Consider the following 24,425-nt stretch of genomic DNA (forward strand, 5'->3'; position numbering starts at 1 on the left):
ATAACAATTTTTCGTGAAATATGTATCAATATTTCATCACTGTATATTAGTGCATAGAGTTAAACTAACGAACTCTCAATTCAGTTACCCTCATGATCGATGTTTTTTCCGCCTCATAAGCTTACGTTATCTCGATTTGTAACCTTGTTACGGTATCTCGTAGGAAATCTCGATTCAGGGAATCGAGCCGCGGCGTCGTTCGCCGCATTCTTGGAAATATTGGAAACGCCAATGTAACAGTAAGTAATAAGATTTTAATCTGTTAGCGTACAAAGAAAAATCGATCCGATCGAGGATTGTAATGTTCTTCTGACGACACACACGGCGTTACATATTTTCGATCGTATCTTGTAAATAATTTCTGAACAATACGCGATCCTTATCGCACATGTCTGATTTATCTTGCTTTGTATTTATATATATATATATATATAAAAAGAGGAAAAACAAATGAGACAAACATTCACACACATACAAATATACGCACATATACGCAATGTAATAAATCGTCGCGATTCGTAATTATGTACGTACATGCGGATCGAGAGATGAATGAATTTGATTGGCCTTTCGATTTCAGACAGAAAAACAACTTACGTAGTACAATTACATACATACGTACGTTTGATAAGGTTTTTTTTTTTTTTACTACTTTGAGAGAAATAAATTATATTAATCCTCAGAAATGATGTTATCACAAATTATGGTATCCAAAAAAAAAAAAAAAAAAAAAAAAAATTTGTTATGAAAACGATTTTATATTTCGCAATTTTCAAATTGCATAACAAACATGAGTAATAATATAATGAGTAAATGAAAACAACGAAGGAATAGTATACGCGAATGTAAAAAAAAAAAAAAAAAATTATTTAATTCAATTTTTTTTTTTTTTTTTTTTTTTTTTTTTTTAATATAATATTGTTATATTTGACAAATTGAACATGAACAAAGTTATTATTCGAGTTCGTCGAAGTTGAAGGATAAAGTTTCGCATATTGTTCTGTTTGTCCAGAATGTACATCTACCTGTGGATATCCGGCTGTGAATCCTGTCTTGAATTGTGAAAAGCAATGGGTAGGCGGGGATAAAGCAAGAAAAAAAGGTAAGGGATAAAGAAAAATTTCCGGGAAATTCAGTAGGGAACTTGTACAGTTACAGCCCGTACACCATAAAATATTCCACAATACCGTTTGAAAAATTGAAGGTCCATTCATTTTTTAGCAATGCAAGATTAAAGCATAACAAAACGTCTTATCTATTGTATCTTTTTCGTGTGTCTCACACACACACACACACACACACACACATATATATATACAGAGTTTTAAACATTTATATGGTTCCGAAATAATTTATAGAAACTAGATTTGGTGAGACGATTTGTTTGCAAGCAGTTTCGCAATTTTTCTAATCATAGTTCTAGAGGGATTGATTAATGGATTAGATAAGATGCGCGACAATGAGAATGTAAAAATATGCCAATCGCCATTGACAATGAATTTTACCTTGAAGAGATGCTCGCTGCACTCGAACATGGGAGTACTCATGACGGCAGTCGACATGTTCCTCGATTTCGCACAAAAACACTATGCGATCCTAGTGTTCTCCCGCCCTCTTTCTTCCAATCCTTCTACCTTTTTCTCTCGTCCTTCACAGCGGGCGCCGAGAGGCTTTAGCAGCGGTGTCGCGGCTAAAGGAAACTTTCCTCAGGAGAACACAATAAAACTGCCACTCCGACCGTATGCGTCGTTATACGATGCCGCTGGAGCTCGCATCGAAAGCACCCGCGAGAACGTTGAAGAAAAGAAGAAGAAACGGTACGTGTCCCGATCGACACGCGTATGTCGATACGATGTGGTTGCCGATGATTAAAAAAAAAAAAAAAAAAAAAAAAACCCGCGGGCGAAGCGGCGAGAAAACGCGCGCGAACGATCGAGCGAGTATGGAGAACGCGAGCGAGATTCGTGTTTCCTGGCACGAATCAAACCAGCTCTTCGTACATCGACAATACACAGTGATGTTAAATAATACTCGTCCCTTCTCGTGTTTATGATATTATATGTTGTCCGTTGTTTTCGTCGTCAACCGACACGCGTACGATATATTGCTCAATCTACGTATTACTGAACTTGAACTTGGCACTTTCTTTCGACGACGCGAAGTACCCGGGTTCTCGGAAAGTTATTGTAGACGGAGGGAGTATGGGGGGGGGGGGAGGAGATTATTTGCGTCCGATTCGTCCGATTTAATGTTTACAGCAGGGCCTCCCGAAGCTGACTGAGACTACCGCTGATCGAGAGTTGCCGCTTGTGCTCCGGCGAGCCGAGCGTGTAGACGGGTGCTCCGCGATGCCGACGAGCCGACCAATCGGCTTCGCGTCTCGCCTAGTACCTTAGTGGAGCGGCGGCGGGGGGGGGGGGAGAGGGTTGCGGCGCTTCGACGTGGCAACCGTGCGCGCGTGCGCCTCTTGCAAACGCGTTCCCTCGGCTCACGTGAAGTTGTCCTCTCTGACGGTGTCGGCACATCGGCTTTTCGGAGTGTCGCAACGTGCACGTTTTTACGCTCTCCAATGGTAGCGGTTTGAATTTCTTATTGGGCAGATTTGGGGATAGATTTGGGGGGATGATGTCGCATCCCCCGGCACTCTTACTCGCAAAATACAGGGGTTCGAATATGAGCGATGGACGACGCATGGCTTTATGTGGAATACGAAGTAATCTTTTTTTTCATGAATTATTATAGTTACTTTTCTCTCTCTCTCTCTCTCTCTCTCTCTCTATCTATCTCTCTCACTTTTCTTGTTTTTTCATTAATGGGAAAAGACTCGAACTTACATCAATCTTTTTATAAAATAATAACAGATATATTATAAAGAGGTTTAGATACATACAAATACATTATAACACACACACACACACGCATATAAGAATATTTGTACAACAAAAAAATATTTTATGAAAAGACTAGGTTTTTAATAAGAAAGTTGGATTCTTAAAACGTTCTACATTTAATGATTTATGAATGAATATAATTATATATCGCATCCACTTATCAGAAAAAATGTACTCTAAATAAGATACATGTTTTATAAACGTAGTTGAAGTATTGATATCACACTCGGCCGTTATTTCAAAAAGAATGCTCCGTGAAAATAGATACGAGCTGAATATAGCTATAGGATTGTTGTATTATTATTTAACATAACTATTATTCTCGCGATACAGTTGTCTCCACGGTTCGACAATTCAAGTGCATTTCAATCATCAAACAATGAAGCATGAATGAATTTTTGTTTCACTCGTGTGAGATGAATTGCAAATTTTGTGCGGTAATTGTCTACATTCGTTTCCATTTTTTTGTTACCAATTTCGTAACGATTTTACAATTACAAACACATACGCTGCTAATCGTAATTTTATAATCGATTCTTTATCGTACGTAGAAATTGTTATTGAACTTAAATCAATGTAATTGACAAAGTATATATATATATATATATATATATATATATATATATATATATATATATTAACCTCTTCCTAACGAAAGCAGAGAGAGAGAGAGAGAGAGAGAGAGAGAGAAGCCATAAAATGTATTATTATGCAAATTATAATATATAATAATATATGATCAACATATGCAGCATCACAACTGTTATCAATACGAGCAAAATGTTTTTAAAAAAATATAATTAATATTGTTAATCATTGCCCTATAATAAGTTAATTGAATTTTGTTATCAATATGTTTTCTTATTTTTAAAAATGATAAAAAAATAGTAGAGTTAAAAATTAAAAATTTATATTTTATTTATTCAAATGTATGTAACGAAACGTGCGAAAGCAATATCAGTTTAGAGGAAACCGTTATAATGTTTGATCAATTATAATTTATTTTTTTCTTAACTAAAACAGGAATAAATTTATTTACAGAAACGTGTGTGTACCAAAGACATCGTTTAGGAAGAAAGAGGAAGTAACATTTCGTAAAGGGAAAGCCGGAAGTTCAGTCGCATGACCAGGAAGTTAGATTTCTCACCAGTTTCACGGAGACGCAATGTCAAGTCCTGATTAAAAGGTCACGTGTTAAACAGAAATTTTGTTGGTGAGGTAAGTGATAAAAGATAATCTTTTTCTGTAAAAAAAGAGAACAATTTATGAGTTTATTAGCTGAGAAAAACTATTTTAATTTTTAATCATTTAATCAATTAAAATTTTTAAAAGAAAATAAAATTGTATGTAAAAGAGAAAGAAATAATTTATGATTTAATAAATTTTAAACTATATATCAAATACAATATATTATGCTTGAAAACTTGGAAACTCGATTCGTGATAACGAATTGAAAATACCAATTTATTAGTCACACAGGAAAATTTAGCTACTTATCACAGATCTGATCGACCGTACAGGACGGCCACAAAACCTGACTCTTGTCTAATTAAGGAATATCATGGTATGCGTTGTAACATATGGGTTTATGAGGGTGAACTGTCGAATCTCTCATAGGGAGGTGTTTTCAACCCTGAACAGATTCTCATGCCGCTAAATATATAACAGCTAATGGGAGTCAGTTTTCGTTATGATGGCTGAGCTATATACAGAAATATCAAACATGCGGGCTCTTTGTGAAGGGCGTATGCATGAGAAAGAAAAAGAGAAAGACCCCCGCTAGGTTTACACAACCATATATATGATTGAACATAAAATTTCCAGATTAATCCAAAAATAAGTCGATCCGCTGCTATCGTGTATTTTTTTAGTCCGAGATTTTTTTGCAAAATAAATATTATTCATACACGTAAATCATAAACAGTAGTGAATATATAAAACAGATTATATTTTAAATACTTTTGAGAAATTATATATAATTTGATATTAGCATATATGATACATAATTTTTAACATATACTATCGTCTTATATACTTCATACTTTTGCAATATTAAAGAAAATAATATTTCAGTAATTTATAATGAGATTCTAAATCTTAAATACTTAACGCTGTTTTAAAGTTTTAATAATAAGATAATAAAACCAAAGGATAGCTATATAATATCATGATAATAAAACCGCACGTATTGTATGAGTCCTCGTTTCATGATACTTTATGATATGATACAATTAAACTATATAATTAATGATGTGTAAAAGATATCTTAAATATTAGAGACAAATTTTACTGTCGATGTAAAAACTCGTCCCGGACACTATTAACGTTTCTGACTGTATAAAAGCAAACAAAAAGAAATGATTCTTTTTTTCTTTACAATTTCTTGTAACATCACAATCCATGGTATAAAAAGTAGTACACATAAAATTAAAACATGCGTAAATATACGAACGAAAACATTGCGACATGAAGACAATTTCGCTCGCAATTTCGACACGTTTTAAAACTCATCAAAGACAGAAAAAAGAGAGAGAAAAAAAGATATACGGTAGAACGGGTTATAAAAGTAAAGAGAATGGTTAGCCCCGAGGATGTTCTTAGCACATGCGTAGCGTATATGTATCTATTATCATGGGAATATGCGAGTTTGTATTATGGGAAGGCACGTGAAAAGCGCATGGGCGTACCATGTGGTGCGCAGAGCAACGTTGCTGCTCAGAGCCAGGGACTTGGTGTTTGCTTGCAACATCACGTCTTGCACTGCTGTCTCAGACGCGAAAGAAGTGGGCGAGGAGAAACACAGACGATAATTGTATTTAATTTTGCATAATTCTTTTTCTCTCGGTCTTGTGAAATTCGACGCGCAAACTTCGATTGTGAAGGAAAAAAAAAAGCTAATAGCCGCTATCACTTAATCCGATATGAATATAATTTAATAGCATCTATGTTTTGGCAGAGATGTAAAGAAAGTGAATAACAATACAATAAATATAACTACATATATTAGACGTTCTAAAATGGAAAATATTGTTCATTAAACAAACTTAAAATCGGCAATGTCTATAGATTTCTTGATGACAAAGAAAGCGAAGGTCACAAAAGTGGACACGCTGGAAATATCACACGCTGAGTATCGTATGATGTCACGCGGTTTTTTTTTCCTTGACAGATCTTGTGTCCAAACACGCGTTTAAGTGAAATCTTCACTTTCTTTGTTCGTGTCTCCCGTTGTTGACGTCACTTGCAGTCCTGCAACGATGACGCGTTAAAAGCATAACGTCATTCGAATCTTTATTACGTATTTTTACTACAACTGTAAATTGATAACGTCATTATATCGAACACAGTACGTCATAGTCGGAATGAATCACACAATGCTGTGTGATGGATATTCTGTGTAATATATATTTTAATATTACTGCAACGGATTTTAATATTATTACTGTATCCTGCGGTCTCTTTGTTCGCCGGGTTTTTCTTTCTTTTGTGTAGGAAATTCTTAGAATAATACAAAGGTTTTTTTCGGGTTTTCTTAGAAAAGAGAAGCTTTGAATAGAAAAGACAATTTTGCAATGATTATTTTCCAATTTATTGCAAAGATATGACATAAAAATAAGACTATACATAAAAATAAAATATACAGATTAATAGATTTCTAAAGATTTTTAAACGTATTGTGTCAACGTGAAAAAAGAATTTTTAACACGTTAATATGTTATGATCGAAGAAAAAAAAGCATATTATAAAAAAAAAAACGTAGTATAAATAAATATTTTTATGTCAGGATTATGTAATAATTTTGTTAATATGATTAATAAGAAAATTATTAAGAAAGAAGATTATTAAGAAAAACGGTGTGATTGGAAATGTCACATGCTGAATAGGATGACGTGATGACTGAACGCGCGCGATCTTTTTCTCTATTCTCCGTCAAAGGATCGCGAGATACGTAGAATACAGAAAAGCCGTTGTGATAAAAAATTGTACTTTCAAGTTATGTAATTAGAGAATCGCAAGGTAAAATATCACGATGAAAATGTCACGGGGCAAGAGAGATGCAGGAGAAGCTGCGCTCAAGTCGTGGAATTAATCAATGCGGATCCTGTATCATATTATAACGTGTTACGTCATCGTATGTGCGTAGGTGCGCAGCAAAAAATATTCAACATTTATTAATTCACTTAACGTCTGAATCATATTCGAGATAAAAAGCTTATGTGATATCGAAAATGTTACTAATCGCTGTTTCTTAGAAATCTAAAAATATTCTTCATTATAAAACATATGATTCATCCGCTTTGTAATTAACGCGTACTATAATAAATTGGAGATAAAAAGATTATTCGAGACATACTTTCTCTCTTTTTACATTTTCAAAATACAATTTATTTCCCTGGAAAATATTCAGTTGATTCAAGTACCGTCTTAAGTACCTTTCGGCCAATATTTTCGGCAGACTATGGCGCCTATGACGTTGGTGCAAAGATACCTGCATTCGTAGATTGTAGATCGATAGATCGGAGCGAAGATCGTTCCGAGAAATGCAAAGGCCAAGGCAACGACACGGGCAGGGGGCAGGTAGACATATAACAACACGGGTAAATGCACGCGGCTAAACCGGACAGAGCGGAAAGGCGGCTTGTGTAACGTCGGCTTGAGGCAGCCTCTTTGCTTTCTCGGAGTCTGCTGCGCGAAAAAGTTGTCGTTATTGGTACGCATTGATCTCTTTCCACGTGCTGTGAATGGTGTCTCGTGGAAGCTCCATTTGCGAGAGGGCATTCGCGACAACCTTTCTCGGTTATACCTGAGAACGGTATCGAGATGTAACCAAGTCAACATTTATTCATTTCTAATGTTTATATAGATATTTCCATTTGCCAACTTGTATGTCTATTTTAACGTGTTGCTGATGCTTTTTTATGAATGAAGAGACGAGGAAATATATGAAACTCGGGGAAAGTTAGATAAGTTAAAGTATACGAAGAAATATATGCTCGATAAATATTGAATTTTTATTTGAGTCTTTGATAGTTGAGCGCTCGAAAGAAAGAAAGAGAGATGATTTGATAATATACTTTTAATATGGACCGTTTATTTTGAAAGTGGTGCAAGTCCATTTTCTTTTGTTTCGAGAAAATTAAATGTTAGCAGATCTGACAATTAAAAAATATAGGTTAATTATGTGAAGTCTGGGAATGTTTGTACTAATTTATCAATATGTAATTTGATTATATAAATTTCTTTTAGGCGAATTTAATTAAAATAATATATATTTCCAGGCTGCAAATGGACTTACGCCACTTTCATAATTAGTCAATTGTAAATATCATTTAATTTCAATTTTGAAATAACAAATATCACTTAAAATATATTTCATATTAATCCAATTTTGTTTATAAATAATAACAAGAAATAAAATAGAATTAGTATTTTTTATTTTGAACGTTAATTATATTTATATATTGTTAAACTTAACACAAGATATTGGTATTATTAATTATTTATGCTCTTCATGTGGCAGTGTTTTGAAATATTCATGATGCACAGGAGGTATATAAGGTAATAGCTGCTGCGTATCCTTATATTTTTCGTATGTAATAGGCCTGGCATCGTGATGGAAATTGGACTTACACCACTTTCATAATCAATGGTTACGCAATTTCTTTTACCGGCCAATTTTAAATTCAACAAAGCATTGGCATTTTTTAAGATATTAAATACTAACTGGTTATAAACAAAAAGTTTACACTAAATTAAGCATAAACTACGTCATATCTCATTTTTTTTAAAAAAAGGACTTACACCACTTTCAAAATAAACGGTCCATATCATACGTTTTTTACTTAGAAATGTTAAGATGCTCGAATAATATATAAGTTATAATAATGGTGACACATTATTGAAAATGTGAATAATAAAAAAGCAAAAATAAAAGTTACAATATTAACGATATATCTCTATAACTCTATAACTACAAAAAGATTATATATATATATATATATAATTTTTTATAGTTATAAATATATATTTTTAAAATTGTAACTTTTATTACTGCTTTAAGACATAATTATAATAATTAATAAACATATTTTATTTCAAATAAATAAAAGGGAAATAAAAGAAGAGAAAGAGAGAGAGAGAAATCAATAATTGTTAATATAATACAAAACATTAATGCTATTAGAAAGTATTCTGGAGAAATTGCGAGTTACGTAAAACATCAAGTAAAAATTGATAACCTTTATCTACATCGTCATTTTAAAATAGAATGGTGCCGGTTTGATATATTTTTTGTGACTTTTATCGTCTTTGTTAGCGTAGCCTTTACATAATTTCTTAGTTTACATAGCACGTAGCGCCATCACTATAGTCAATAATGGCGCATATAAGTGCGTAAGTATTGTACTTACGTATACCTGCGGTTTTTGCGCTCTTACTTTCTTATTCTCTGGTTTCCACGGCCAGGCGCCACTCTGATCGAAACTTTCACATTTTGCATTAATCTTAAATTAATTAATGACAACTGCACGTAAGTGTTACATAAATCGTTATTACTTCTCCTATAGTTGCATTTACACATTACAATCTACAATCGTACGATTAATAATTTTTATATTACGTTTTTTTTTTTTTTTTTTTTTTTTTTTTGCGAAATAGCGTTCTCTCTGGTTATAAGATTGTTGCTCGGGGAACGAGCGAGATAGTAGAGCGAAATTTTACGAAGACTATTTCTTAGCTTTTGGTATTAAATAAGATTCTTGAGACTTGTTCGTTCGAGATGTAGAGAGATGACTTGCGATTTTGTACCCGAAACAAAAATTGATCTTATAATCAGAGAACGCGTTACACATCTTACAGATATCATGCAGTGATTATAAGCATAAAAAAATCTGCGCAAACATAAATTTTTTTGCAAAGATTAATGTAAAGAATCCATTATATATAAAAAGGATTCATGTATATATTATACGATTAGCTAAGAAATTAGTTTTTAAAGATTGATAATCTATATATTCAATAATTCTACTAAAATTAATATGTAGAAATGGAAATTATTAAAAATTATTTATAATATATATAATCATTTTGTAGAATAATGCGTTTCAATGATACGGATCAACTCGCGAACGCGGATTATTCCGCCCATTGATGCCAATGCGGGTTAATGACCGCGTGCAACAGTAAAGTGACAAGAATAATGTGAGTCGGAGGACTAGAGGTCATTATTCTATTCCATCGATTCAACGCGTGGCCAGTTTTCCACTGCAATCATTAGCGATTTTCACGAAGCAGTCATAATGTCCTTTTATTATATAATTTTAAAATTGAAAAATTAATTTTCCGATGAAAAATTTTACAGCATATTTAAGAAAATCTTGCGTCACCTCTATTATTTCATGGAAGATTGTTCAAAAAATTCCGTAGCAGCTCCTAATGAGCTCAAGTGCAACAATCGGTTATGATTGCCAGATCTTGGAAGGGCGCTATCATTATATACCGTGTTGCAATGAATGATCGGCGATAGCGCCGTGCGGGGTTTCAAAGTCATTGCACTTTGAGCCGTGATGACCGAGACGAACGAGTCATATCGTCGGCGTGTACATGTATGCACGCGTGACTCTCTGCACGTTTTCCTACAGGCGACAAGTAGTTTCGTACTCAGAGTGACCGCCTATCTTCGCAGCACGCAGACGCATCGCGAATTGTACTGTACGCAGTCGCAAGATTTCTTCCTATCCTATGCATTGCACGAATCTTCTATTGACTTCCGTGAAACGCGTGCGCATTGTAGAAAGGATCATTAAAAAATATATTAGCCTTTTTGTCACAATGACAATAGTTATAATATCAAAATATTCTCAAAATCCATCAAAAAATTACCCAATATCGCTTAAAGACTTTCAAGGCTTTATAGACGTTGTAAGAAAATTATCACAGAACCTATAAAAATTTTTTAAGTTATTGGAAATGGAAGCCCTTTAAACATCGAAAATACATAAAGATAATCGAAAATCTGTTTTATTTGCACCAGAATTTTGTTTAAGATTTTTAAATTGGTAAAAAATTAAATGATTATAAACGTTAAATAGAAATATAACTGAAAAATACGTATTAATTAAAGAAAATATAATAATTAATTAATAATAACCAAATAAATATTAGAGAAATTATATTAAATTTTAATTAAGCATCGGGGAATAGAAATATTAAATCACATGTGGTTATCTTTGAGAGATTGTTTGTATATTAAAAAGTAGCTTAACAAAATACAGTTTAAATACAGTTTAATCATTTACATTTTCATCTCAAGATGATAAAACTTATTTTAATTTTATTATAATAGATTGCACACACACACACACACAAGTGGAATTTATTATAATAAAAGTATAATCATATTAAATAGTTTTATATATTTAACATATGACATATCTCTTTCTCTCTCTCTCTCTCTCTCTCTCTCTTTCTGATGTGTTTAACTGCGCATACAATTTAATATGATAAAACAATAAAGTAGAACGAGGAAGAGTAGGAATAATATTAATACTTAATATAGCACAACATTTGTGAGCATTAATATAAAACTCTCTAATATCTTTAGGTATTAATTAACATAAGTTCCCTTTTGCATTTTTCTTTCCCGTCTTCTCTTTTCTCGTCCCATGTTTTCCCTTTACATATATAGGAATTTCAAACGGTTTTATATGTATGTATCACTCCCGTTTCCTCGCTCCGAAAGATCTCATCATGCAGCACTCCGCGTCATGTCTTCTATTCATTAGCACGTGCAACGTTCGCAGACAGCTCATGTTTAACCATCTTGAATTGTCGGTTTTTTCATGAATGTGTTCTTGGTATTTTTCGAGACTCGTGAATGGCATATATCGCTGCGTGAGGAAGAGACGGAGGGATAGATACAAAAATTAAGGATAGACTCTAGCGTGCACTTGGTCAAATAACACAGTCTCTATAGGGCTCCGCGTTTATTGGCGCTTCTAATTCGGGGGCGGAAGTGGTCGAAAGACACAACGGCAAAAACAGACCTCACGGATTAAAATAGTCCGTTAGAGCGGCTGGCTTAAGCCGCTTTACATTGATAATTAACACAACTCCTGGGATCACTTAGATCCGTAAGATCTGTCCTCCATTTTCTAGAATATTCTCGTCGCTGAAAAATTGTTATATTACGATTATGTTTAAATTATATCTTATGAAAAATATGCATGAAAGAATTCATATATTGCCGGGCAGTTGTATATTCAAATTTGAAATTATATTATTTTTGCGTAAAATTTATCTTGTTTACAATATTATATGTATATTTATTTTAATACGCCTTTCATCACGAGTTGCGAATATATTACGTGACTAGACGCAGCTATTAATTAAAATTTCTATTATTAACTCTAGCGTTAATGAATATTAAACCGGTTTTTAGTACATTATAATATCCGGCTAGTACGCTATCTATCTGCGCGTCTGTCCAGCGGCGACGTACTCGACGTATATCTACAGGATAAAGAACCCTTTGACCTTCTACATCTTGATTCTATAATTTAAAATTATCTTTTCCTTTTACATCCTTTCTAGTAAGATCCGAGGCAACGTCTTTTACACACAACCGGATTTGTTTAAAATTTTTTAGAAGAAACTCGGAAACTTTTAAGATCTTTAACATTTCTAGAAGAAAATTGCGTGTAATAAAAAGCGAAGCAATTTTGATTTTTTTTTTTTAAGAATAATAAAAATTTGTTTCACAGAATCTAAAATTCAATGTCGCGTTACGCGATAAAATATGTACGTGATCAACAATTATTAAAAATTATTCGATACTTTTATTTTTTCAATGTGCTTTTATTTAAAAAAATCATTAATGACTAAGTTAATGATTCTGTTGTAGAGTAACGAGCTAAATTTTCGTATATACTAGAATAACACGCCGTATGACATCAAAGTTGTACACTTTTTGGTAACAATTTATTAAGCTTTACGACTCTTTTCGATAAACTTTGCCGTATCACTTTCATTCGAAACACGACACGGTTCTTCTTGATAAGTCGCTATACTATCATTATGTCTCCAATTACCTCCTATGTTTCCGTAGCCAGCTCTATAACGATGTTATTTAAAGCTCTTTGCTGGGTTTTCGATGTGGACAACAAGGCTAAAAATATATTGTATGATACTTGTGCAAGGGATCATTTATTGTTGGAAAAATATGAAATAATCAGGTGAATAATAAAGATGATATTATTGCTATAAGATTAATATGATTGTATTTTAATCTAATATTGTCTTATCTTATATTAAATATCTTATCTAACTTCAATAAGTGGCACAACCTAAGGCTTAATATTTAACAGTGAGATTAATTGAGAACGAGAGACAAAGTCTCAAATATGGTAAAATTTTACATCATAACAAGAAAAATATATCAAAATTATTACAGTAATGCTTATACTTTCATTCTTATTTCTAATTCTCATATTAAAAAGTATTTTATAGAGAGAGATATATAACAGTAACTCATATAATAACTATTATCGGAGAGAGAGAGAGAGAGAGAGAGAGGATCGGAACAACTGAGTCTATAATTAGATCTTTCATAATGATTACTATAAATAAACGAATGAGTTAATTGCAGACATATGTTCGTTAAAAGAACTTTTTTTACGTTTATCATATTGTATATACACATGCTCGTTTGAAACTTTCCAGTTCCAATTTACGAATTTAAAACCCGCGTATCATTGGTAATCTCATTGGTGAACGTAAAGACTTAAACGATCTGAGACGTGGCCATGTTCGATCCGGAAGTGGGCCAACAGACTCTTCCGATGCCAGAAAGAGCCAGCCACGCGTCCAATTATCTCTGCTCGCACTGTAGAGAGAAAGGGAAAGTCAATCGGGTGAAAGTTACTCGCCAAGATAGTTTTACCTGCGTTCATCCGATAGTTGCTTACATAGCGAAAGTATGCGGCTTTAAAGGTTTATCGCGGCTTTTTTTCCATTCTTTTATCGTATCTGGAGTATTTTATCGATTTTATCAAAAAATTTTTAATATACTATAATTTTTATATATTTTTTTCTTTTAATCATAAAAAAAAATTGAAAATTAACTTGATTATAACTCTTACACCATGTTTCGCCTGACCGTCAACTGCATAGCGGATACCGGGTTTATTCGGATCCATAATAAAATAAATTCTCCAATAAAAAATAAAGAATATATATATATTATATTTTTATCTCATTATATTTGTAAATTATTTTTCTTTAAAGATGATATTCTCTAACTATGTACAAGATATTACTACATTTTTATTTAAAGAGAAAAGAGAAAAAATATAAGTATAAATAATACTTATTTTCTATAATAAAAAGAGCACACTTAAAGTTTTTTTTTTTTTTATCTATTGCATTAAAATATGCATTGAAAGTCTTTATGGATTCAAACTTAATATTCGTCAGACAAAGATTAATCGATTATCTAAAATCGCAACCTATTTAATAATAAAATTATTCCGACGTAGATTGTCCCGTTTGCCTTTTATATTTCTCGATATATTTACGCGTCACCCTACTTTTGTCAATTTCAAACGATAACATCGGCATGTATAATACATCCTGGTGCTCTTATCATCGAATGCACCCGCGTGCGACATTCAGTCGGTCGAACTGGCGACTGTTTTCACAGACGTACTCTGTATTCTGGAATAATAACGACGGTGTTATTTGCATTATTGGTTCAAAGAAATTTACAGGAATCGGCGCGTTTCGTTTGTTGAAACGAAGCGAGTAGTACTACACCCACAGAAAAGATTTCCGGATCTAATGCTATTACTCTTCAATCTATTGTATCATAAAATAGGATCGATATAGCGACAATCATATTTATTATTGAAAAAGGAATATTTTAATCTTAAATGGAAAATTCTTCAATCTAGAATAAAATGCCTAGTAACGCCACCGCGTATCGGTTTCGCGCCGACTATTGTGGCGCTAACCTCAAATTATTCTAAATGTAAGAATATATAAGCTTAGATTCGTATATGTTACTCTTGTCTCAAGATAATAAGACAATCTTATTTAATTCGAGAGAGAAGAAAAGGAATTATTGATTTAATTTTAAAATTGTTTTATTTTTATACCGCATAAGGTTGCGATACGATTAAATACGTCAAGAATATTTTTTGTCTCCTTATCAGAAATCCTTTCTGAGAGTGTAGAGCTTTGTGAAAAAAAATGCGCATTCGCCGTTGTAACATTGACCTAAACTTACAACGCTAATTGCGCCGTTCTAACTAATGACTCGAGTGGTGAAAAGGAGGCCTCCATTAACATAAATTGTATCTCAGACGATTTTATTGCGTATGCTGTTTGCAATAACGGGACGAGCGCGAGCTGCGCACTGTGCACGATAGAAGATATATTTTATCCGCGTTCATGCCTACGCACATGCCTATTACCCCGTCATCTTCCATATTGCCACTATTACGCTATTGTAATAGCGTAATAGCGTAGTCTATACCAAGATTCGACTTTGCAACCGATTAAAAATTTTACCGACGAACGCGGCGCGACGATTTATTTCAATCGTATATTTTAAGCTATTATTTCTTTGTCATTTATTCGCATCCCGTAAAGATTTCGATTATATTTCCAATGGCTGTAATAGCGTTAAATCATGCGACTTTTTGTTGAAAAGTATACGCTCCGTGGCTAATATTACGTGGTTTGGTCACGCGAATTAGGATTAAGTAATATCCATTATGTTTCAATGTTTACCGCTGATTTTTATTAAAAATGCTATTATTAACACTTTAATTCAGCCTTTTCTGCTATAATTTTTCCAACTTTTTTTAGTTTAAGCAGTGCACATCTCGTCTCTTTTACATCACAATATAAGAAAACTATAATTGATTATTAGTATTGAGTATCGAGTACTTGTCATTAGTATTTTTTACTTTCGAGCTTAATCTGTTTAAGATCAGTAAATCGATAATTCATAATCTCGAGCAAGATATTTTTCTACCGATATGACGAACTCGCAAGTAACAGTATACGATTTCTGATATTGGATTGAATATACCATTTCGAGCGCCATGCATTTTGTTGCGCGAAGCACGGGAAGGGTAGACTCCGTTATGGTGGCGGCTGGGAAATGTTACGGTCCATGGTACATGGCCAGGAATACACCCCTATGGCCTTGCTTGATACCCACTCGTATACGTTTCTGCGTATACACGACGAAGAAAGGCCTCAGAGACGAGCCGAGGGACCTTGTTCTTGCGCGACGCGCAAGTCGAGAGGGCCGGTGGTTGCTATATCGCGTCGATCGTTCTCTTCTCTTTGGCCTTCTCGTCTGCCTCTTCTCTTCTTCCGGAAATTTTACATTACTCCGCATAATCTCTACATTCCGTCCACGATTCCGACGAATTCGCAAATCTCTTTTTATTTTATCAATATTTATACTATTTATTTAACGAAATGAGATGATATTGGATGATTCCATAAGTTCGTGCCCGATTTTCATAGATGGCATTAGTTACTGCACGGCGGAGTTCTATTGTTTTCGTGTGGTAATTGTTGCTTATACCGAATAGATGACGTTGTCTTATGTCAATTTAGCGTCAGACATTGTTCAGATAAGTCCATTTGTGCATAAGAGAAATCATTAAAAATGGAGAACGAAAAGGTGCATTTGCGGCATGTAATGCTATATGAATTTCGGAAAGGCGTGAGTGTTGGGATTGCACAAAAAAATATTCAAAGCGTTTATTTGGACCGCGCTCCTGCTCTCCGAACAGTCAAAGAGTGGTTTGGCAAATTTCGAAATGGTGATTTCAACATGGAGGATCAACCCCGGTCTGGACGGCCTTCTGGCATCGATGATGACATTGTGCATGCCTTAGTGGAAAGAAATCCAAGGATTACAACTGAGGATATTGCTGAGAGGCTGAACATCGATAATTCAACCGCTTTTCGTCATTTAAAAAAGCTTGGATACATTTCCAAGCTTGATACGTGGGTGCCGCATCTCCTGACTGAAAGGAATAAGCTGCAGGAAAACTGCAGGAGTCGCAATGGGAAATTCTGCAGCACCCGCCATATTCTCCAGATATTGCGCCTTCAGATTTTTATCCGTTCCGGTCTTTGCAGAATAGTTTAAATGGCAAGAATCTCAATTCCGAGGAAGCTGTCGAAAACCACCTTAGAAACTTTTTTCAAGAAAAACCAAGTTCTTTCTTCAAAAATGGAATCGACAAGCTTATAGATGGTTGGAAAAGCATTGTAGAAAAGAATGGAGACTATATAATTGATTAATAAAAGTGTTATCTCTAAAATATAATCTATTGAAGTTTATATTTAAATCGGGCACGAACTTATGCAATCACCCAATAGAATTGCATAATTTTTATATGCTATAAAAATAATTATTTCTGAAGAAATAATGATATTCATTAGAAATAATCATATATTTTTCTGAATAAAATAATAAAATGGACAAAATTTCTTGTCCATAATATACGATATTCTGAATATTTTTGAACAACATGTTTACTTTTATCTGATGTGTAATATTGAATTACAACATGTAATTCTTCTTCATTGACTTCAATAAGAAATTAGAAATCCATATTCGCGTTTTTTTACAGTGAACTATCGCATCGACTTTTGAAGCAAACAATGACCGAAAAATTATTCTCGGCATCGAGTATCGTACAGACAATAAGATTGCCACAGAGCATCATTTTTTTAACGAGAATCACGAAAGGAATCGTCGGCGCATACTTTCGCCGTTTAAAAAGTCAAATACGCATGTCGAATTCGGAGCGGGAAAAAAATCGGCAGGTTTATACAAAGTTATGCGCTCAAATATAGGTTAGCTTGATGTTACATATGTATGACAGAATACAGAATATCGTCTGACACAATACCCATGCGATAAGTCTATCGATGACATACATATATACGTACGCAAGTCTGGAAAGAAAATAATGATTCGTTAATTATAGCGCGATGATTCATTACGTTTGCTTAGTATATTATAATATTGCAGATAAAAGATATTTTCTTAAATGTAAAATATTGAAAAATATTAAACATTATATTATATTAAAAAGAATTTAATAATTTTCTTATCAAATAAAATACGATTGTCATTATTGAATTAAACTATTTGATCCAAGTTGATTATTAAAGACAACAAAACTTTTGGTTTTAGCTAATTGAAACTTGATGTAAAATTTATTTATCAAAGAATTGATCAAATTTCTATTATATGAACTGATTCTTCGTAAAATGAGTTTTATTTTTATTTGTGTCATCTTCATAAAGATCTATTCTGCTTTTAAAAAGCAAAATATGTATTTTCTGATTTTTACGTTTAGGAAGCATGTAATTAAAAATAATCCGTGATTTGACAAATGACTGGAATTATATTTGCTTCCTCTTCCAGTTCTTCAATCCTTACGTAAACATCTGACGGAGATGATCGAAGCTCATGCACGATGTTTAATTTTACTATCTTCGTGAGATCGATTTAGTCAGGCAATATCCTGCCATAACTGTCGCTTGCATCCGCGATTCGTCACGTGCAATTCGATTACAATAATAAGCGATCCTTTATGACCAGCTCGCCTCCGCGATCCGCGGCAAGAAATCCTCCTATTTTAATCCTTACATGCGCGTTGCGAGAGCACTTCCGCGGAGAGAACTCACCAAGACACCCGGGAAAAACCGGGTGATTACCGGAAATCGCCCGGCTAATTAATGTCCGCCGTTCGTAAATTACAACGTTATGTAAGATACGCTTGCATCAGTACCGTCGTATAACACGTGTAAAAGCATTGCGAATTGCGAGTGTAGTATAAAAATGCACAAAAAAATATCAAAGTGGAAAGAATTAAAAGTTAAGAAAATGTTTGCTTGACCATAAAGTCATTGATTATTTCTAATAAAAATAAAAATCTTACATTATAACAATTAAATCCAGAGATTATCAGTACATGTTTCTAACATCAAAATTGTAAAAGAAAATTGATAAAAAAGATTGAAAAACGTACATAGATAACGTATTTTAATGCAGTATGTGTGTAACACTCTTAATCCGTTGCGGAGCAAAAGTTTAATCTTTGCGACGATTATCTCTTTGTATTCGTCGTGTTTATCTCGCTTGCTATCTCCTTGCAATTTCGTGCTTCTGCAATGAGATCTTTATCGCGAAATGATCGCGCAAGCTCGAAACGGGATAACAATCTTTTTCAACCGTTTGCCTAGTAGCAATTTTCGTACCAAATAAATCGCCGGTTAGTTTTGCGAGGGCGTAATGATCGAGAGAGAAATATCGGGGGTTGGCGGAAAATTAATATAATTATTAAAGGAGGATGAAGCCGATAATTCGCCGGTGTAGAATAACTATCTTTGCGTTCGCGCGGTAATTTAATTTCTTTGAAAACGGTTTTTATCGTGCGATGCTCTTTAACTCAATCTTTAAAAAATGTAGTGATTGGGATGGTGGTTTACTAAGGTCGAACAATTTTTATACAAGGCATAGATTTGCAAACTCTAGTCATTTTGTTATTATTATTATTATTTTATTTTTTTTTTTTAAGATATCGATTCCTTCGATCTTTGATCATTGTGATCTCTTTTGGTTATTTTTCAAATTCTTTGAAACACAGTTCCCGTTCATTCTTGAAATGTGTATTTTTATTACTTTTCGGAATATGCTATATTTATGGTCGATTCAGAGAGCGAATCGATAGAAAAGTCAATTTTTTATTTATTGTTAGAGAGATATATTTTCAGAGAAAAAAATCTAATTTTTAATCGGAAAAATAAAATATCGCCATAAATATTCTATAAGTTAACTGGCATGTCCAACATGATACTTCATAAAGAACTTTTTTGCACAAACCATATGTGGAAACAGGCCTGCGCACCCCCATAGACATCGTGGACCATCCAACGGTCGTACAAAATACGTTGAGGTCGTGGGAAAGATGTCTACGATACGGAATACTTTAGACCAGTCTGTTCTGCGATATAAGAGTTTCGTAACTAATTTTATTTGATCGAAAAATCGTATTGCGAACAAACGTGAGATTTGCCTGACTAATTTTCGTTCAGATTAAAAATATATATGGTCGCGATAAGAATTGTGATCGAATGAGAGAGAGATGCTAAAGATACAAGCGGCCAATAATTGTTCGGTCGACGGGCGTACATGTGTGTCGCATCCCTAAGATGTTTAAGACGTTTGCAAGGGCGTAGACGCATTTTGAAGTAGATTCCTTTGCGACAAAATCCGTTATTGAAATAAATGTTTATACAAACATTTATTTACTTTTTCGACAGCAGGCTGTAGTATGAAGTACTTTAGGTACAATAATTATAAATAATCTAAATAAGAAATTTATATACATTATTAATAGGCAACTTATATATATATATATATGTACGTGTGCATGTGTGCTTGCATGCGTGTATATATGTAAGTTTTTCAAATATTCCTACATACAATATTTTAAAAATATATTCTATTTTTTATAAATATGATAAAATTTTATATTTTATATGATTAAATGAACAAGAGAGAGAAAGAGAGAGAGAAAGAGAGAAATATTATAATTTCAAGGATATAAAGAGCCGCATTTATTACTATTATTATCACGATTTTTCAGCAAGTAATTTATTCACCGATCAGTAATATTATTAAATGAATGATGTTATCATTTTTTATCATAGTAATATTTATTGATATGTTTGTGTCTGTCTGAATATTTTATTTCTTATGATATTATATATTTGAAAGATACTTCCGTTATATAATTTTGAAATGATATTTTAGCCACTGCTTGCGAGATTTAACCGCTTATAATATAGGGGAAAAAATCGGAATCCCTCCTCCATTTGATTTTATATGCTCGGACCGCCATCAATCGCGCGTTGCTATAGAAATATGTCGGTCCTTTAGTAATGACCACGCCATTGGTTGGATACGAGGGGTTAGCGAAGACTGCAGCACCTGCGCCTTTCATCCCTATATATCCACTGTAGGTGGATGGGGTGAATATCGTGATAAAAAAGGTGATCTTGAGCGAGGCGGAGGAGATCGTTTCGAATGTCGAATATAATTCTACAGTCGATCAAATTTCTCAGTTGAATCAATTGATAGTTGTGCAACATAAACAGAATTGAATATCTGTAGATTGTGTAGAGTGATAAAAAATATGTTAATTAATTTTTTTACATTTATAAATTTATCTCTTAAGCAATAATAACTCATAAATTTACACACATATTTAAATTTACAAATATCTTTAAATTTTATTTTTGTAATAATCTAAATATTCCAATTAATCAATATTAATAAAACAATTATTGTATCGATGCCCAAAGTTCCTTTTTTATGCTTATCATTTTTAATGTAAAATTATATTATTTGATTGTGTTATCGCGGTAACACATTTTTTTAAATATTAATCTGTATTTTGTAGGGAATAGTAGACAGAATTTTAGGAACAGATATTTTTTCTACAATATTTCTTTTCTTTTTTTTTTTTTTTTGTCATACATATTTGTCATAATTCATCCCTTTGCGTAACGTATGCGGGGGTGGTGTATAATCGAGAAAGACGGGTAAGGGAAATAAGAAAAGGGATGCAACGAAATATGCGTGTGGAGAACCTTCATGGTTTTCGGTCCCTCTTAAAATGGAGGGTTCGCCGGTGGGATTCGTTCCCCTCACACACCAATCCCATCTGAAGGTGCTCGCATGTCTCGTCGGTGACGCGCATAACATTCTCCCATCCCCTTTTCTCGTTTCTATGAGACACCTGTGTGCTCGACCGCGTCTCGTCTATATATTTATTTATCCAGCCGATAGAATTTCTCTCTTTCTCTTTTCCCTTCTTTCTCTCTCTCTCTCTCGATTGCGGTCGACTTGCATTATGAAATTTATGAATGCCTCGATCAACGGCGTGCCCCGCATAGCGACCCCGAGGGATGAAAATGCCATCGTAGGCCGCAATGTTTCAACTACAGATATACGAGCTGTCAAATTTGATTTAATATCCACGGAACTAATACGGAGTATAATTATTATTGTTGAAAATATTATTGTGAAAGAAATTATCTGTGAAACTATTTTTGACATACGTAACATGGAAACAAGCACAATAAGAAAAAAATAAGTTATCAAGATTTTCCGTTCACTCGAGTACGCGCAAGAGCGAAAAAATCAAATAATTAAATAATTTTTCTGATCTGTCTAACATAAAGTTCGTTTGTCTCCACTTTTATGTAATCGATTACAATTTGTGTGATTTGCGTCAGCAAACTTGCGAACGTCTCGTTAATTTGATTATTTACGCATCCGTTAACGGTCAATGACAGATCAGCAGCGTGGGATAATGTATCGTGTGATCGAATAAGAAACATTAAGGAAAAATATTATCGTATTTGTACAATAAAACAAATAAAAATAAAAGCGCTGATAAGCTATGTTTCGTGCTGATTCTAGCCTATCGGCGATCGCACAATACTCGGAATGTCATCAGTCACGTTCACCATATCTTTTTTCACATATATAATATATGATATATATTTCGTAAAGACAAACAACTAACAATTTGACCTCCGTACACATCCACAAGACATCGATATCACAAAGTTTAATACTGATTTCGATTTATAAATATAAATATTTGGAGTATTCTCTATGTAAATATTTCGATAGCTTAGTTATCAAGTTTCAGTTTTAATAAAACGATGTAAAAGTAAAGATATTAATATTTCTGATATGTTAGAAATGTCTCTTGGAGATTTTCTTCTAGAGATTTTTCTTCTAGAGAATATTATTACCGCAGCATTGTAAAGCAATATTTTTTTCTTCAGCGATTCTATCTTCCGCTAGCATAGTTGCGCATCGTGCAGGATAACGGCTTGAACTCGCTTGAAGCCTCCGAGATTTATTTTACAATTTCCAAATTGTATCCTTCCCACGAGAAGATTACAGAAACGGAAATCAGACAAGGAACCGGTCCGCTTCTCGGACTGTCCGATGCACCGTGTCGCTTATCCGTATTACGATCCTACACACGGTTAGACGCATATCTTCTCTTCGTTCTTCTCTCTTTCAGATTTATTTAATCCTATTGTATGACTTATCACGAAATAAAAATCGCGTGACAATATGAATAGCATAGAGATATGCAAGTATCTAATAAAATGTTAGAAAAATGAAATGTTAGAAGATCTAATATATTTTAAATTTAAATATATGTTTTTTATATATATTTTTAAATAAAATATTATTGCTTATTTTATTTAAACATTTTATTTAACTAATTAATTTACATTTTTGCATTAATCTATATATCGAAGGATAAGAACTCGAGATATTATATGTGTCTCTTTCTTCTCTCTACTTCCACAATTACAAGAGTGAATTTATCCTTCTTCTTTCCGGTCCTTCTCTCTCTCTCTCTCTTCTCGTGAAACGAAATTGCGCCTCTCTTGAAGAAGTACTTTCTCCACTTCGAATTCTTGCTCGCAATCGCGCGAGTGCGAGCGTAAATGAAAGTCGGAAGCGAATCGTAGGAGTTTCTAATTTCGGCATGACCTTCGAGAAGTGGGTTAAATCATAACAAAACAGAATCCTCTTAAATCGTCTCGTTTCCGGCTTGCCGGATCCTGACGATGACGTATGCAGATTGCAGATAGAAAAAAGTCGCGACGACTAGCACGCGGGACGTTGCGTGATTTATAATCCGGTGACTTTCGACATTCGACATCCGAGAGAAATGACTATCTTTACAATTCGTCATTATCGTTATTCTCACTTTTTTTTTTTAAACTACGTATTATGCATTATAGTAAAGAAATTATTTACATGACTTTTCGTTGTAGCCATGAAATCCTGTTATTATTCTAGAATTTTCTATAGAGCCATATATATTTAAAAAATATCAATAGTATAACAAAGTTTTATATAAAATAATATTTTATTGCACATGTGTGTATGTGTGTTAAATAAGAAAATATAGCTTTCGTATGAAATGTATAATATAAGAAATAAAGAAGATGCCTATCTGAAATTGCTTATAGAAGGCGAGACATTCAATGTTCTCGAAGTTGTATCACTTTATGCAACGAATGATTCTTTAAATTCTCGAGTTTAGATTAATAATGTAGTACGTACGAAAAAACAGGTAATAATATCAAAATATCGAAAAAGAAATTAAATTTTTTATAAATTTATTTCTTTATGTGCTTTTTCATACAAAACATTTCAATACTATTGTTATATTGATATGCAAATATATTTTTTACAAAGCTGCGTTTCATGCTTTTAGTCTAGTAAATAATTTTATCTCGACTCGAATTAATGAATTCCGAGGGTCTTCTAGTCTCCGTCCGAAACGCAGTTGGCTCTAAGTTTCTATTATTATACGAGAGAGAGAGAGAGAGAGAGAATCTTTCTCTTCCTCTCTCTCCGACAGCAGCTTACGAGACGTATTTGTC

The 24,425-nt window shown here is 33.3% G+C and overlaps 2 protein-coding genes across 3 annotated transcripts in view; one reads left to right on the top strand and one right to left on the bottom strand.

Annotated features, from left to right (window-relative positions):
- The window catches only part of Tis11 (Tis11 zinc finger protein), a 36,218-nt gene extending 33,876 nt beyond the window's left edge, over positions 1-2,342 (bottom strand). Inside the window, exon 1 of the mRNA XM_070308004.1 lies at positions 1,506-2,342. Coding sequence (XP_070164105.1) covers positions 1,506-1,562 — 57 coding nt within the window. The 5' untranslated portion in view covers positions 1,563-2,342. The remainder of the gene's footprint in view (positions 1-1,505) is intronic.
- The window catches only part of LOC138939809 (uncharacterized), a 187,735-nt gene that overhangs the window by 43,564 nt on the left and 119,746 nt on the right, over positions 1-24,425 (top strand). Inside the window, exons 2-4 of one of the 2 annotated variants that reach the window (XM_070308006.1) lie at positions 164-239; positions 1,013-1,102; positions 3,933-4,109. In XM_070308006.1, coding sequence (XP_070164107.1) covers positions 164-239; positions 1,013-1,102; positions 3,933-3,979 — 213 coding nt within the window. In that variant the 3' untranslated portion in view covers positions 3,980-4,109. Of the gene's footprint in view, positions 1-163; positions 240-1,012; positions 1,103-2,447; positions 2,714-3,932; positions 4,110-4,362; positions 4,792-24,425 lie in introns of those variants that run through there. The other variant, XR_011447900.1, reaches the window with a different exon arrangement.

Source organism: Polyergus mexicanus, unplaced genomic scaffold, assembly GCF_030449975.1.
Source record: "Polyergus mexicanus isolate NDT 795.1 unplaced genomic scaffold, iyPolMexi1.0 SCAF_15, whole genome shotgun sequence".
NCBI classification, from domain to species: Eukaryota; Metazoa; Arthropoda; class Insecta; order Hymenoptera; family Formicidae; genus Polyergus; species Polyergus mexicanus.